The sequence below is a fragment of the Egretta garzetta genome, unplaced genomic scaffold, assembly GCF_000687185.1.
Source record: "Egretta garzetta isolate BGI_Z169 unplaced genomic scaffold, ASM68718v1 scaffold96, whole genome shotgun sequence".
In the NCBI taxonomy this organism is placed as follows: Eukaryota; Metazoa; Chordata; class Aves; order Pelecaniformes; family Ardeidae; genus Egretta; species Egretta garzetta.
The window spans coordinates 2,208,859-2,223,039 of record NW_009259965.1 but is presented as its reverse complement, the minus strand read 5'-3'; the positions used below and the strand labels follow the sequence as shown (position 1 = coordinate 2,223,039).

At 41.2% G+C, this 14,181-nt stretch overlaps 1 protein-coding gene across 4 annotated transcripts in view; it reads right to left on the bottom strand.

Annotated features, from left to right (window-relative positions):
* Window positions 1-2,139: 2,139 nt before the first annotated feature.
* CDV3 (CDV3 homolog) overlaps window positions 2,140-14,181 on the bottom strand; it is a 15,569-nt gene continuing 3,527 nt past the window's right edge. The window contains exons 3-5 of one of the 4 annotated variants that reach the window (XM_035895688.1): window positions 13,635-13,771; window positions 12,433-12,595; window positions 2,140-4,352 (exon numbers count right to left, since the gene is read on the bottom strand). In XM_035895688.1, the coding sequence (XP_035751581.1) occupies window positions 4,328-4,352; window positions 12,433-12,595; window positions 13,635-13,771 (325 nt within the window). In that variant the 3' untranslated portion in view covers window positions 2,140-4,327. The other 3 variants (XM_009640186.2, XM_009640187.2, XM_035895687.1) reach the window with 3 other exon arrangements.

Here is a 14,181-nt window from a genome sequence, read left to right as displayed (position 1 = left end):
GTTGGACTGGATGGCCTCTAGGGGGTCCCTTCCAACCCCAAACATTCTATGATTCTATTTGACAAACTGACCTTTTAATCACTATGGGGTCTGGGTCTCTCTCCGCTGAACTTACTGTGAGCTGTGCTCTGTTAGTCCCTGTAGAGGGGTTTGTGCTTATGAAATCTGAAGAGCTGTATTTAAGCAGCTAGAATTGCTGCAGCCAGTTTGAACAGGAAAGCACAAGGAGCAGTTGCACAGGACCAGTGGAGTTGTCTGGGGAAATATATGTAACATATTTAAAAGTCTATTTAATTTACCTTTTTATTGTTTCGAAGGGGGAGGCGGGGGGAGCATGGGAGCGTGTATATTCTACTTTATTTTCTAGTACTCTGCTGGATACTCTTGCTTTATAGAAAGTCTTTGTATCAGTATCAGCTGCAGATAGAAGAGAGGAGGAGCCGCAGGCGCCTAAGCCCTGTGCCATCTGGAGAATGTTGCTCTAGGCTGGGGAGAATGAGCCCCTGGCTGCTGGGAGGAAGGGACAAGGGGACTGGAGCTGGGGGAGTCTCCAGGTGAGAGAGGAGGAAGGCAGCTTGCCTTCACCTGCCAGGCTCTACTTTGTGCCTCTGCTTCCTACTTCAGTGTGGTGGGTGTTTTGTTAGTGAGCTTGGCAAGACGCTGTTGGGATGACCTGAAGGAGTTGTCAAGAAGGACTGAAAGATGCCCGTGAACACGAGGGATTTGATTCTTTTTAAGAAGTGAAATGTGTGCCCCTAGTGCTGGGGGCTTAGGCTGTGGCAAGATTGCTATGTTGAGCTGCAGCATCTACAGTCTTAGCAGCTCCTTTGCTGTTGTTGATCTTAACAGCTTGATGCTTTTTGCTATTTGTGGATGTTGAACATCTCTGACTTGCTCCAAGTCCACATACTGAAAATAACACTGCCGTTAATGCCTTAAATCGCATTCTCAATTAACTTGGTATTTCACTGCCAATTCCCTGTTCTACCTCAGAAATGCTGCTTTGCATTGCAGGAATTTTCAATAGGTGTGGGTATTACTAGGTGAGACCCTAAGGGTCCTGTGACTTTATTCTTTTTTTTTCTTCTTCCCAGTCCTCAGAAGAAGCTCCTGTGGAAGGGCAGCGCTGCTATTCTCACTTTACAGATAAGAAACCACTCCCTGACCCACTTAGCTAAGCTTTAAAGAAGTCTTGGAGACACGCAGTTCCTGCAGCTGCTGTGAATCCTGGGGGAAGGGCAGAAGGGGAGCAGCTAAAATTGGGGACATACCAACCCCCCACAGAACCAGGGATGTGGGATCTGAGCACTACCTCTTTTCCAGATGCCCGCCCGGCTTGCGCGCCTGTGTGTGCACTGCCCAGGTGGATGTCTGTAAGCCAGGGGGGAGGCAGGCAGGGAGCAGCTACGGTGAAGGGAGAAGGATGGCGAGGGAGCAGCTGTGACAGCCAGAGCTGAGCCCAGACCGACACCCCGACAACCAGCAGGCTGCTGGCCATCACACTGGCTGCTGCGATGGCTCCCTCACTGGAGAGAGGGCTGAACGCAACAAAAGCGAGACAAACTCGGAGGTGTAAGTTCAGTTGGTGCTGTTAAGATAAATTTATTTTCTTCAGCGTTCTTCACAGGAAACATCACAAAAGTGCTTTTACAGAGTTTGATACCATTACTCTAACATGGGACGAAAGGACAACAACGGGTGTGTGCACTGCACAGTTAGAAGTTGTCATATGCGGAAGCCATGATAGGTAAACCAGGGTAAAAATATCTACTGACAAAAAAATATATATATAGTTCAGGTTTTGAACTTAAATTATGACTATAAACATATAATTATATAAATATCCAGGCACCGTTAGGTTCCTGCGTTAACTGGGGGCCACACAGGGATTCTCAGAAATAGATCAACTGTACTCTACTCTGCTGAAACAGTTTCTGCTGTGCTCAGTGGGCTCCCAGCCAACCACGTTCCCAGCCAGACAGTATCAGTCTTTCTTTTGCACTCTACAATAAGCACTCAAATGGCTTTATCTTCATTTCTTCGGGTTAAGTCTGGTGGTGAGACATTCTGGTACATTGCTGAAAGCAAATTCAGCTTAATATTTTTTTTTCTCACTTACAGAGATGTCCTCTCACTATTCTTCACTCAGTCAACTCTTCACTAAAAAAATAAAAATGCTGTCCAGATAAGACAGTTTTGTTTGAGCTAGCACGTTACCAGTCATGCAACCCTACCCCTTTTCATAGCTGAACTGCCATGTACTGTGACCAGTGCTACTGCCTTTCTTTGGTGGGAATTAGGCTCCCGTGTAGCCTTTGAGGGTCTAGGTTTAAGTTCTTCAAGGAGATCACATTTACTTGCTAAGCAGTTTTGCAACAGATGTGATGCTAGAGCCCTGATTGAAGAAATACAGCATGAGCCAGACTTGGGAGCTGCTTTCTAAGTAAGTGGTGAATAATTCAGGCACCTGACTAGAAATCCTTGGCATGGTAATACTGTGGATGGACAAAAGAAGGAGGGAATACTCTAGGGTGAAGAGAGGTCAAATCAAGAGTTTTGTTTGGTTTTTTGGTTTTTTTTTTTTGGCTGGGCTTTGAGTTGCAGAAAAAAAAAATAATCAGCAGAGCCAATTATCTAGAAAGTGCTGCAATGCCAGTTTACAAAGCCAGTTTGCCTTTCACCCAGTTCCCAGACTAAAGACACAGTGCACACTCAAACTGGTCAGTCCTGAAGTTTTGCGGGGTGGTTGGTTAGTAAATAACAGCAAGGATTTACAGTGGCAAGACAGGGCTTCGGTGAGCGTAGCAGCAGGGATGAGTCTTCCAGATGTGTGGGAGAGGGTATGAAGTACGACATTCTAACAGCTGTCAGATATTGCTGCATCTGCTCTGCTCCCACCCCCTCAAAATTAACATAACCCCCTTGGCTCCACTTTGCCCACTTTATAAACCCCCAGCAGCTACAGTGGTTTTTGTCAGAACACCAGTAACAGCTGTAGCAGAACACCTAACAGATACAATTTATCTAGATGCAAGATCCAAGGTACATTCTTCTCAACCACATATTGGTACTGGAACGCAGCTGTTCTATATGATGAAGTATTCTGATACAGAGACAATGCAGTTAAGTGGTGGGCTATACCTCCTGACAGGCTTGCATCTTCCCTTATGACACCTCCTTTGTATTTGTAAACGTAGCAACACCGGTAAATGCAGTCAGCACTTAAGAGACTTAACCTTATTTACAGATGCACGCTCTTCAAAGTACAAGACGAGAATGTGAAGAGATGAAACAAACCACAAAGACTAAGCCTGCCCCCCAGTGTTGCTGCACTCCTCTTCATCTCAAATACCGTCACCTCATTTATTTCAACGTCCAGTTAAATACTGCAACAGGGATGTTGGACTGAGTGCGGCTGAGCCCACTCAGTTGCTGGTCAGAGACCAAGTAATGCATCCTCTGCATCTCTGCCACAAACAAAGAGCGGCGTAACCCGGAAATTTAAAACACGTTTGCAATGGGGCTTGTTCACTTGCGCTTGATTCTGGCTTTTGTACCTAGACTTCACGTGAGAAGATCTCAAATCAAGTCTTAATGAAACTGATCTCGAGTGACAGAAGTAACTCCACTGAACCCAATGAAGCCAGGCTCTGGGAGATCAGATTCATGTATGTTTTACCTGTCTCTCACTGCATTTGTTCTCTTTTATCAGCCTGTTTTTATGGTTTGAATCATTTTGTTATGGTTGTACATACTCTGAAAAAGATACAGAATAAGTAAGTGATTTGTTTTAATTAAAAAAGGAAGCTTATGACAACATCTTAACTCACAGTTTTCCAGCAGTGAATTATTTCAAATAAAGCAGACAGTTTTAACTCGATGACTTCAATGCTGTAACTGAGCTAGAAAGAAAATTCAGTACAGGAGGTCAGAGACAGGAAACAGAACAGAAAAGGTCAGGTTGAGTAAACGTTAGTTAGAGCATGCCATGCTAATCACTGGTAAGAAGAGTGAATTATACACGTGAAACTGAAGACTTCAGTATATTGGATGGCAAAAGCCAACGCCCACAGATAGTTACGGAGTTTGTCAGCACTGGGGGAGATGGTGATTGCCAGGGTAGGCTGGCTAACTCTGTAAACTCGGCAATTCAGTGGCAAGTGAATGTCAACAGAAAACAAACCCAAGGCAATGAATACTGGAAAGGCTTTAAACCACTCATACATGTTCTGGTGGATTCTGAATTAGTTGTGATCTTTCAAGGGGACGATCTAGGCATCACCAGGGGACAGCTCGATGAAGACATCTGCTCAATGTGTAGTTGCAGTCAAGAAAGCGAATAAGATGTTAGGCTGTATTAAAGACAGAACAATATGGAAAAATATTACAGCATGTATTTCTCTTACAGGTCCTCAATGAGTATTTGCTGTTTCATCAGCACCTTAGAAAGAGTGACACATTAGAAAAACACAGGGAGGAAAACGGTAAGAGAATGGTAGAAGCAGCTCTTTGTAGCTGAAAGACAGTAAGACCAAGGTAGTTCATTTGTTAGGATGGGAAAAGAACAGATGACACACATCTTAAAAGCAATTCCCCTCCCCACCACAGAACAGGATATATACCTCAAAGTCATTATAAGCCACCCACCAATCTGTTGACCTCGACATCGCTCATTGTCATCATCATGGTAAGGATTCCAAAAAGCCCCCTGTGTTATTCTTTCATGCTTGCCATTCAGCCAGTTAAACATTGCCTCTGAAGCAACTGCAATAGTTTGTTGAAATTTAACAGTAATCATTGCTGACAGAGGATTGTCACGGCTGACGCACATTAACAACTCTCTTAGAGGTGCTACAATGATAAAAGTATCAGTAAGAGAGTGGAGCTGCTGGGCCTCATCTCTGTCCAGGAGCCACCAGAGGTCCAATTTGCCTGCACACATGCCACCACCGTGTTCTCTGCTTCTATTTGGAGGCCCGCTGTAAAAGCTGAGCGATGAATCGTGAAATCACCAGCAACAGTAGACAAGGGCATATTCATCAAAATTATTTCTTCGTGTTCCTTCAGCTGCAGCTAGCTGATAAAACTGGAGATAACAGCAAATAGGGCAATCACCTCTTCTGTACCTGCGTTCCTTCCTCTTCTACCTATCCCCTCTGCTTACCCCCCTCAGCTCCATCTTCTGATCATTCCGTTCCTTTGTCCATTTCACAGAAACCTCTCCATGGGCAGCTATTTCCCTTTGGTTTATTCCCTTCATCTTTTTCCTCCAGCCTACCGTAGTACCAGACTTGTAAAGTTTTGAAGTTAAGACTACTCTGTCTCCCAGATTTCCCTTGTACCTGCATGCTGCTTCAACTTAAATATGCAAAAGGATGAAAAGAAGAACCAATGTGTATTTACACATGGAGATGGAAGAAAACTATGTTCCTACTACAAAATACCACTTGGCATGCTGACACAAACACATACTTTCAGGAGTGAACATTTCTAGTTCACCTACTTTGAACGAACTTTAAAACAGCCACGTTGTTAAGAGATGGCTATCAACTGTGAGCAGGATTTTATTTCAGTCATGGGGTTTACAAAATATAGCAATATTGATTTTAATGTATTCCACATAAAACCAAAAAGCCTCATATTAATATGCCATTTGGGTTGCACAGATAATTAAAGAGAGGAGATACCAGTCAGAGTGCTCAGCCTGAACTTTTTCCTTACCCATATGTGCTAAGATAAGCCTAATTACATAATATTTAAATAGAGTGTTTATTACATTCTGTAGAAATAAGCCTTTCCCAAAGTAGTATTAAAATACTGCCATGAAAGCTAATATAAAGATCTTCTAATAAAGATTCTTAGTCCCCTGTAGCACATTCCCCCAGCCCTTGACAAACAGCAGCTTTGGCCTCACAACACCCCTGTGAGGTAGGTTGTTGGGGTTTTTTGGTACAGCTGGGGAAAACCGAGGCCAAATGAAACTCAATTACTTGAAGTTAACACAGCAGCTCAGTGGAAAACCAAGGTCAAATCCCACTCCCTTGGTCCTATGCTCTTGCTACAACACAGGCCTGCTTCTTTTCAGCACGTGCAGTTGTTTTAGATGATACTCCCCATGCCGGTATTCCAGATGCACTGCTTTTTCTGGCGATTCATTAATACTGTGATACATTTTTAGTATTTGTGTTTTGGCTAAGCAGCCCATTGAACTTCATTAACCTTGCTCTATCAGCATATAATTCCAAGCAAGTGAACGTAAACCCATGCCATACATACCATTAGAAGATGCTTCACAAAAAAAAAAAAGGACAATGTCTTCATAGCAATTTGAATCAGTGTCTTGGCTTTTTATTATGCGCAAGTGAATTAAGAGTTTTCTTAAGTATGAAACAAGTTATTTCCTAGTAAGATTGCTGAACTATCTTGGAATTTGGCCTTTCTCTGTTCTCTCTTTAGGCAACCAGTTAGACAGCTTTGTACCAATGCAAAATTCTACCTTCTCTCTGGGCAGGTTTTCCAGATTCTTTTCTTTAAAGGTTAAAAATAAAATGGGACGCCTTCCCCAAGTACTGAACTTCAAACACTTTTGCTGATCTAAAGTCAGGGGGAGCTGTCACTTGTGAAAGCCCTGCTTACCCACGCAGCACTTCTCCTATCCAACCACTTACACTCCACTCCCTACCTCAGGATATGCATTTAATACTATCACTTAGAAAACAGCCTTCCTAATCCGTCTCTTCTTATACCTCCTGGGTTTTATTTGCATAATTTCCACTCTCATTTTTTTAAAAAAATAAAATCTTCCTTCCTGTTCTATTTCACTTCAGACAGAACATGGTGGAACTACACTCGGTGCTTCAGAAGCATGAGTACATACATGATAGTTACGACTTAACCAAATCGGTGTTAAGACTCCTCAGTTCTGTTTTCTGCTGCCATTTCTTCTTCCATCTGTCAGAGCTTGGAGGTTCTCATATTAACCTCGATACAGACAAGCTGACTTTCTAACTTTTTCTAAAGAATTTATCAGCAAATGTGTGTCAGATCTCCTCGTCCTTTGTACATACCTAATTAATATATTTGAAATTCAAATATGCATGTTATTATTTTCTTATATTCCCAAATAAAGCACTTATTTACCATTAAAACCAATTTGTGAAATTAGAAGCTGAAAACAGAAGAGGACAATTTGGGAACTAAATCACAGTCAGGCAATGAAGCCTGGACTGTGGCCATTCATAAAGATTTTTAACACTCATGTTTTTGGTAAAATTTAGTTTCTTGGGCCTCTGATACAAACTGGTCATGTAAAATACAAGGTATTAACTTCTCTGACCACGTCAATATTGGAAAGAATATTACTACCTTGTAAATAAGCACCTTTTAAGCACGTGAAGCCCTATTAGTCTAAAAAAGAATCGTCTGCTCCATTTTAGTTATGGTATTTGACAGAAAAACCACAAGCAAGTTTAAAACTGACTAACCAGGCTGAAATTAGAAAGACAAAAAGATACAACTACTGCAAAAGCTCAGATAAGCAAACTCCAAGGTGTGCAGCCCTATCAAATTTATAGTGTTTACTTGACCTAAACAGCACAGGTCTCTCAGCCATGTTGTGGTGTAGGAGTTTCCAAGAGCCAACAGAGGCAAATGCCAAAACCCCTTGTCCCTGTGGTGTCAGGTCTCTACCACAGTTTGTACCATTAAAAGTCCATCTATTTGTTAAGTTTTGCAAGAGTTACTTTGGGCATGACTGGTAAAGCTAGCTACAAAGACAAAACTGGAGTAGCAGGAGACAGTCGCTTTCAGTTGTCAATTCTTCTTCATTTGTGAATAAGATTAAACATGGCACAGCTAAACCAGGGTGGGGAGGCAGGCAAAACTAATCCTCTCCTACATTTATCATCAGCTCAAGCAAATACAGATGCCAGATTCCTACAGCGGGCATTTGGGAAGTCCAACATTGTTAAAATTATCTAGGTGTTGGCATTTTAACATTCCTTAAATACAGACTTTATCACCAAGAACCACAAATCCAAGTTGTTCCTTTCCCAGTAAGTACTGAACATCTCTATGTTCTACTAGCAACTGTGTTTTTATTTTAAGCCAGAGAAAGTAAAATGGAATCTTTAAATGGGAAATTAATAACTCACCCACCATCAAAGCATATTACAGATTAGGGAGTTCCTGAAGCAGCACACAACTGCGTTTTACTGACTGGTATCAAGAATCTCATTTCTACAACTGACAATCCTTCATTTATGGAATAAGCCTTCAACAAGCATTCTGAAGGAATGAAATGGACATTCTTGGCATGCCTTGGATGAATGCAACAACAAACCAGATAAAGTTGGACTTCAGAGTTTCAAAAGCATACTGAGCTTCCACAGGGGACTGACTTTCAAAGTTTCAGGCATGCAGAACTATTGTTACAAGGAAGATACTGACAACTGGCGTTTTGATAGTTGCTGGCAGTGATATTTAACACAAAACACTGAAGTAGTTTAACATTCTGTACTATGGAAATCTGCTGCATTTCTCATTTTGTTCCTTTGTGCCTCCAGAAAGAACCTGGAATGATACGCTTAAGGGCCCCCAAAATAACACCTCTAGTTATCAGTAACTGAGGGATTCTACTGACAGCAACCATCCAGAGGCTTTTCGTGGGTGGGTTTTTTCCCCCCCGTCCATTCTTTAATTTAGCAGAGCTACTTCCAAGTGAAAAGCAAATCAAAGCTTCATTCATACTCAGTTCACAATCTCAAACCAGTCCTATATGGTGGGAGTAAGAAGACACTCTGACAGGTAGCAAACTAAACTTCTCTATATAAATATAAGCCATATTAATATGCACTGCTATAAGCTCTTAAACACAGCCCACCTAACCATAAGGCTGACTGCCCACTCCGTGGCCTGTCCCTCAAGAGATCCAAATGCTCCGCATTTCCCCACCTGCTGTATGGTCATAAGCTAGAACTAAAGGTAAAGATTGATTAGACTCCAGAATCCATGTATATTTCCATTTTATTTGATTTGAAACTGTTACAGGGTTTTCTTGAACTGCCAGAATTCATGCCCAAAACTTCAAATAAAGACGGTACAATGGACAGTCTCATCTACCCTTCATACAGTAGACTAAAACTTGATTCATGTGCATTGGCGATCTCAATTGCTTCAGAGCATCAGGAAAAGTGTTTTAAGATTGTACGTTTCTACCACATCAAGTGACCTGTCCATTTACCGTGAATACCACAGAAATCTTTAGTGACAAATCAACAGTTCTGCTGGCAACAACATATTTTCAAGGAAGATACATGGCTCAGAGTCCAAGGGATTGGAATCAGTCTTTCAGTGGGGTTTTGTTTCCAAATGAAGTCTCCAACTTTAAGAACAGTCTCGAGCCCTCTCTTTAATAGCAGCTTCTAGCAGAAGTTTTAGAGACAGTTAACTCTGCAAGGGCAAGGCCAGTTTTAGTCTGTGCACAAAAGAACCAGGTGAAACCCCAGCCCCACTGAAGTCAACAGCAAAATTCCCATTGGCCTCAGAGAAGTACATTTAAAGCGAGTCAGCAGTTAGTCAAAGGGAACCCAACTAGGCGATTCCTGCACTATCCTCATCTTCTGCACATACACAGTACTCTCACACAATAAGCAAGTTGTGTATTGTTCCCTTGTTTTTCTTGCCATTGGCAACTCTTATAGATGTTGGGTCTATTTTTGGCATTTACTCTGAGAAACCTCAACACTGGAGCACGCCACTATTGTACTTCATTTTGCTTCTGGTGTCAGAATTCAAAGAAGAGAAAAACAGTTACAGCAGGATGCTTTTGGTACTTGACAGGTTTCGTTCATCAATTCAGAGTTACAGGCAATGTCCTATATTCTTAGTGTATCGGTGCTGTTTTGCCTGCTTCCATTAAAATTAAGTCAGAGATAATGACAACTTAAAGAAGTCACTGCCTTCCATTACTACTAAACTTCCTGGCTTTGAATAAACACCTTTTATGAGTTTTACTTAAGAGGATTGCTGCCTCAAAAAGCCTGCATGCTTCACAGAAGTAGCCAAACAAGTAAGGCTTACCAGCTTTAGTTATTCCTCTGCATACTAAGTTATTTCGGTTATCAAGTAACCATTACCCTTCAACAAATAACTATTTTTCAGAGAGGAGAAATTTTTATCTACTATCGCTACTGCCATGTATCTCATTTTTGACGGAGAAATTCTGAAGACTGTAGTTGGAGTCTGGATACCTGTGTCAAATCAAAACTCTTCAGTCTTAGCACTTTAGGGCGAAAAAGACAAAGCTCATGACAAAACCCAAAATAAACCCTATTTCACTACAACATCTCATTATTTAAATATACGGCAATACCAGAAATGAGGCAGGCTTTGTTTTTTTTGTGGAGAACGGAAAAAAAATTATGCTTGAACAGACAACTGAAAACGGCTAATGCGAACAGACCATTCAAACCCATCATTCCTATGATGATCAGTTAAGATCTGATACTGAAGGAGTTTTAATTTGTTTTGCAGTTACTTCCGTACAGCTATCTAAAAAGGTAAACCAACTACAGCTCTGTTATACTTGGATAGTATGAGTGGTATGGTACGCTCCGGAAGTCTCTAGTAGGCTATGGCTAGACATGACAGGATTCCTCAGAAGGGGAACAGAATAGTTTTGTCATTAAGGTCACTTAAATCTTTGTTATAGCAAATTGGAACCAAATGGCTGACTTCTGCAGGATTTCTGACAGGAATCCAGTAGAGCTGGTTTCAAGTTTCAGATGGCCACTAAAACAGCTGTAACCTTCTCTTCCAGAAGTTGTGATCCACATGGTGTCCACAATGAGTGCAGCAAGTCTGAGGTAGTCAACCTTTACGAAGGCTCAGTATCTGAACATAAAAAGATTTTGAAATGACCACTGGCTGTAGGTATCTTTCTGAGCATTTAAAGAACACTGATGACTCTTGTTCAATCATTTACATTAATTTGCCCCATATCCAATGGAGAAGTTGTGACATATTATGCTTCCATAGTGCAGGAGAACCAATCACTTACGTCAAAGCAGTCTGCACTTGCTGCAGTAGATCCAGCAGAAATAAGGTGGCATGTTCATCATAGCCGTTAGCTGTAGTTTAGTTACCTTAGTAGAAGGGCTACCAAAAAAGCATTCCTTAAGTGTACTGTGTATGCAGCTCTACTGATCCCCAAGCACAGCATACTGGTTGTCTAGCTGAAGTTTAAGTGCCTGGTTTTTTGAGACCTCATCCCTACCTCTAGTTTTGTGTTTTACTACTTCAAAGCTCTTCTCCATTTCTTTATCCCTAAGGGAAAATAAATGTAATCAGTAAATATCTTATCACTAGCTTGTGAATAGTGAATTTCTAGTTGATTTCCACCCCATCCCAACAAAAGCATTATGAACACAGAACACTAAGGCCTAGAGTTTTAACAGAACAGCCAAACACTCCCAAGCAAATCTTGCAAAACCTTATCTGCAGAATCAAGTTCATCACCCAGTACAATTCAAATTACATCCTAAGTTTCAGTATTAACATTCTCAAAAGTAAATTTAAGTGCATTTATGAAAAATAGGTTTTAAAAAGCAGAAGTACATTTCTAAAACATTCACAGAATTTAGTCTTAGCTCAGTTTGCACCATTCAAGCCCTAAAGGATCAATGACAGCATGTCTCATTCTCCAAGCAGACAAAGCCACACCAAAAAACCCAGAAGAAACAAAGCTGCTGCTAGGCTGTATTAGTCAGTAACACAGCAAGCAGAAAAAAAAACCCAAACAAAAAACCCAAGTGATTTAGGTATTGGCCTAGCTATTGCTTCTGTAGGGAATGAGGTTATGGAAAGATCAGGACTCAAAAGTGGGGCGAGAATCAAGTCTTCAGCACCACAAAATACAAAACACTTCAGCAAAATTGGGGGGGCTCATCGTTGTAAACCACAGCCCAGATAGCAAGTTTATTGATTTGTATTTGTATATTAAACCCCATTCCTCCATTTAAGTTACCTTCATATCTCTAATGAGAAGGCAGTGTGCTCAAGGCATCCTGCTCACGTCTACTGACAGCAGTAACACAGAGCCTCCCCGCGGCTAGTATCTCTGGGAACCAGATGCTGTCAAGAGCAGAAATATTCTGCTTGAGGGAAATCCTTCAGCAATTCAAAGATAAGGTAACTGGCAGCCTTGTTTGGCTATCTTGCTGGGCCATGTCCTATCAAAGCTATTGCATGGGAAGCCCCTCCTAGATTTGGAAAATACAGTTAAGACCTCTCCTGCGCCTCCTTGCCAAACAGAATAATGTCTTAGTTATTTCTTTCCTCTGTGGAAAGATTCAGGCTTAAGCCCTAAAACAACATAAGAACTTAGAGCAGGCAGTTAAAACGTCTCTCAGGGAATTAATGGAATGTACTTACTTTCGACTGTCTACAAGCTTGGCGGTGGACTGCAGTGATGGAAACTGCGTATCACTATAGATCTCTGGTGGTCCTTGCTGTGCTCTCCGTGGCCTGCCGCCCTCCCTGGCACCAGGCGGCCTGTATACACCACCAGTCTGAACTGGTTCTGGGGTTTCTGTAACTAGTTATAAGAACAAGAGAGAAAGTTTGCATTCATAAGTTTGCCTTCAAAAAACACACAAATAAAAATCTTACAAGTATGTTTTTGCACCTTTTGAAGCTCTGGAAGCAAGTATTTCAGACAAGGCAGGAAATCAGGTGTCACCTAATTTAACTTATACTTAGTAGTCAAATTAAAATGTGGCTCCAGTGTATTGCCTCACAAAAGTCTGGGGAATCAAAACCACTGAAGACGACTTCCATGTTTCTTATTTACAATTTATTAGTAGCTTACATTTAAAACTAGAGATTTAAACACATATTTATATATTTGCCAAATCTTATTTAAAGCATCTCTCCAGCTGCAGAAGAGAATAACCAAGTAGTTTGTATTTAAGATAACCATCTACAATAAAATAACACTGACTGATGCATTAACTTTACCTCCTTGCCTGTACAAACAAGAAAAGACACAGCAGGCCACTTTTCAATGAAATAGCCATGATCTGAGTTCAGACTGTTCAGTACTTTATGTCTGCTGATGCTAATAAATTGTATTTAATCTAAACCAAAGTCCTATCCCAGTTAAAGAATCAATTTTGCAATGTCACGTTGTCTGTACCCTAGAACTGATTTGAAAAGTGTACTACTAACCATGGAACCCTACTCAAGAACTGCCATATTAGATCTCAGATATCAGCTGAACATCCACTTAATTGTCAAAGCAGTACTTTTAGATCAACAGAAATGCTTCCAACTGGTATCTTGCAGATTGCAAAGCAGAGGGATCTCCTTCAAAGACGGAATCCTCCCACCCCTTCAAAGTCAGATATAAAACCCCCTCCATGTGCGTTTATTTAAAGTACCTGACAGTACTATCAATTCAGTTCCTCAGATCCCTTCACAGGAAAATTTCCTCATTTGCTAGCATGTCAAACAGCCATCAGTATGCTAGAAGGTGCCTGAATAGGAACTACTCCTTGAGCTCTAGCCTCTGAGCAGCTTAATCCAACCTGATACACTTCTGATCGGAAAAAGCAACAACTTGGAGTTAAATTTACCAATTGGTTCAACGACAGGTGCTGGTGCAGGAGCTGACTTGTTCCAAGGACCAGATGATCTGTCTACACCACCACCAGTCTCCTCCCAGCTGTCACCGGGTTCTTCTCTCTTTTCACTTTCATCATCTTCTTTTTCACTGTAAAAGAGAAACAATAAGTAGCATTTTACAAACAGGTTTAAGACTTGCCAGAGATTATACAGTCGCCATAGACAAGACCTCGTGGCTACTGTACTGAAGATACTAGATTTAACATTAATCCTGTAACCACTGTATTAGTACTTCCATCTGACCAATTTCTGGCACACTGCTGCATAACTTGGCAACTGAAAATGAAAGAAGTTCTTAAAAAAAAAGTCAAACTGTACTAAGTGATCACATAAACTGATGTCTTATTTTGAGCTTAAAGACTTTTTTCTTACTAAGACAGTCATGCATTTGGAAGTGACGAGAAGATAAAGCAGGAAAGGGCTACAAGTCCAGCTTCCACAAAACGCTTTAGTCAAGAGGAAGAAATTGTGGAAAAGTAGTGACAGAAAGCAAGTCAT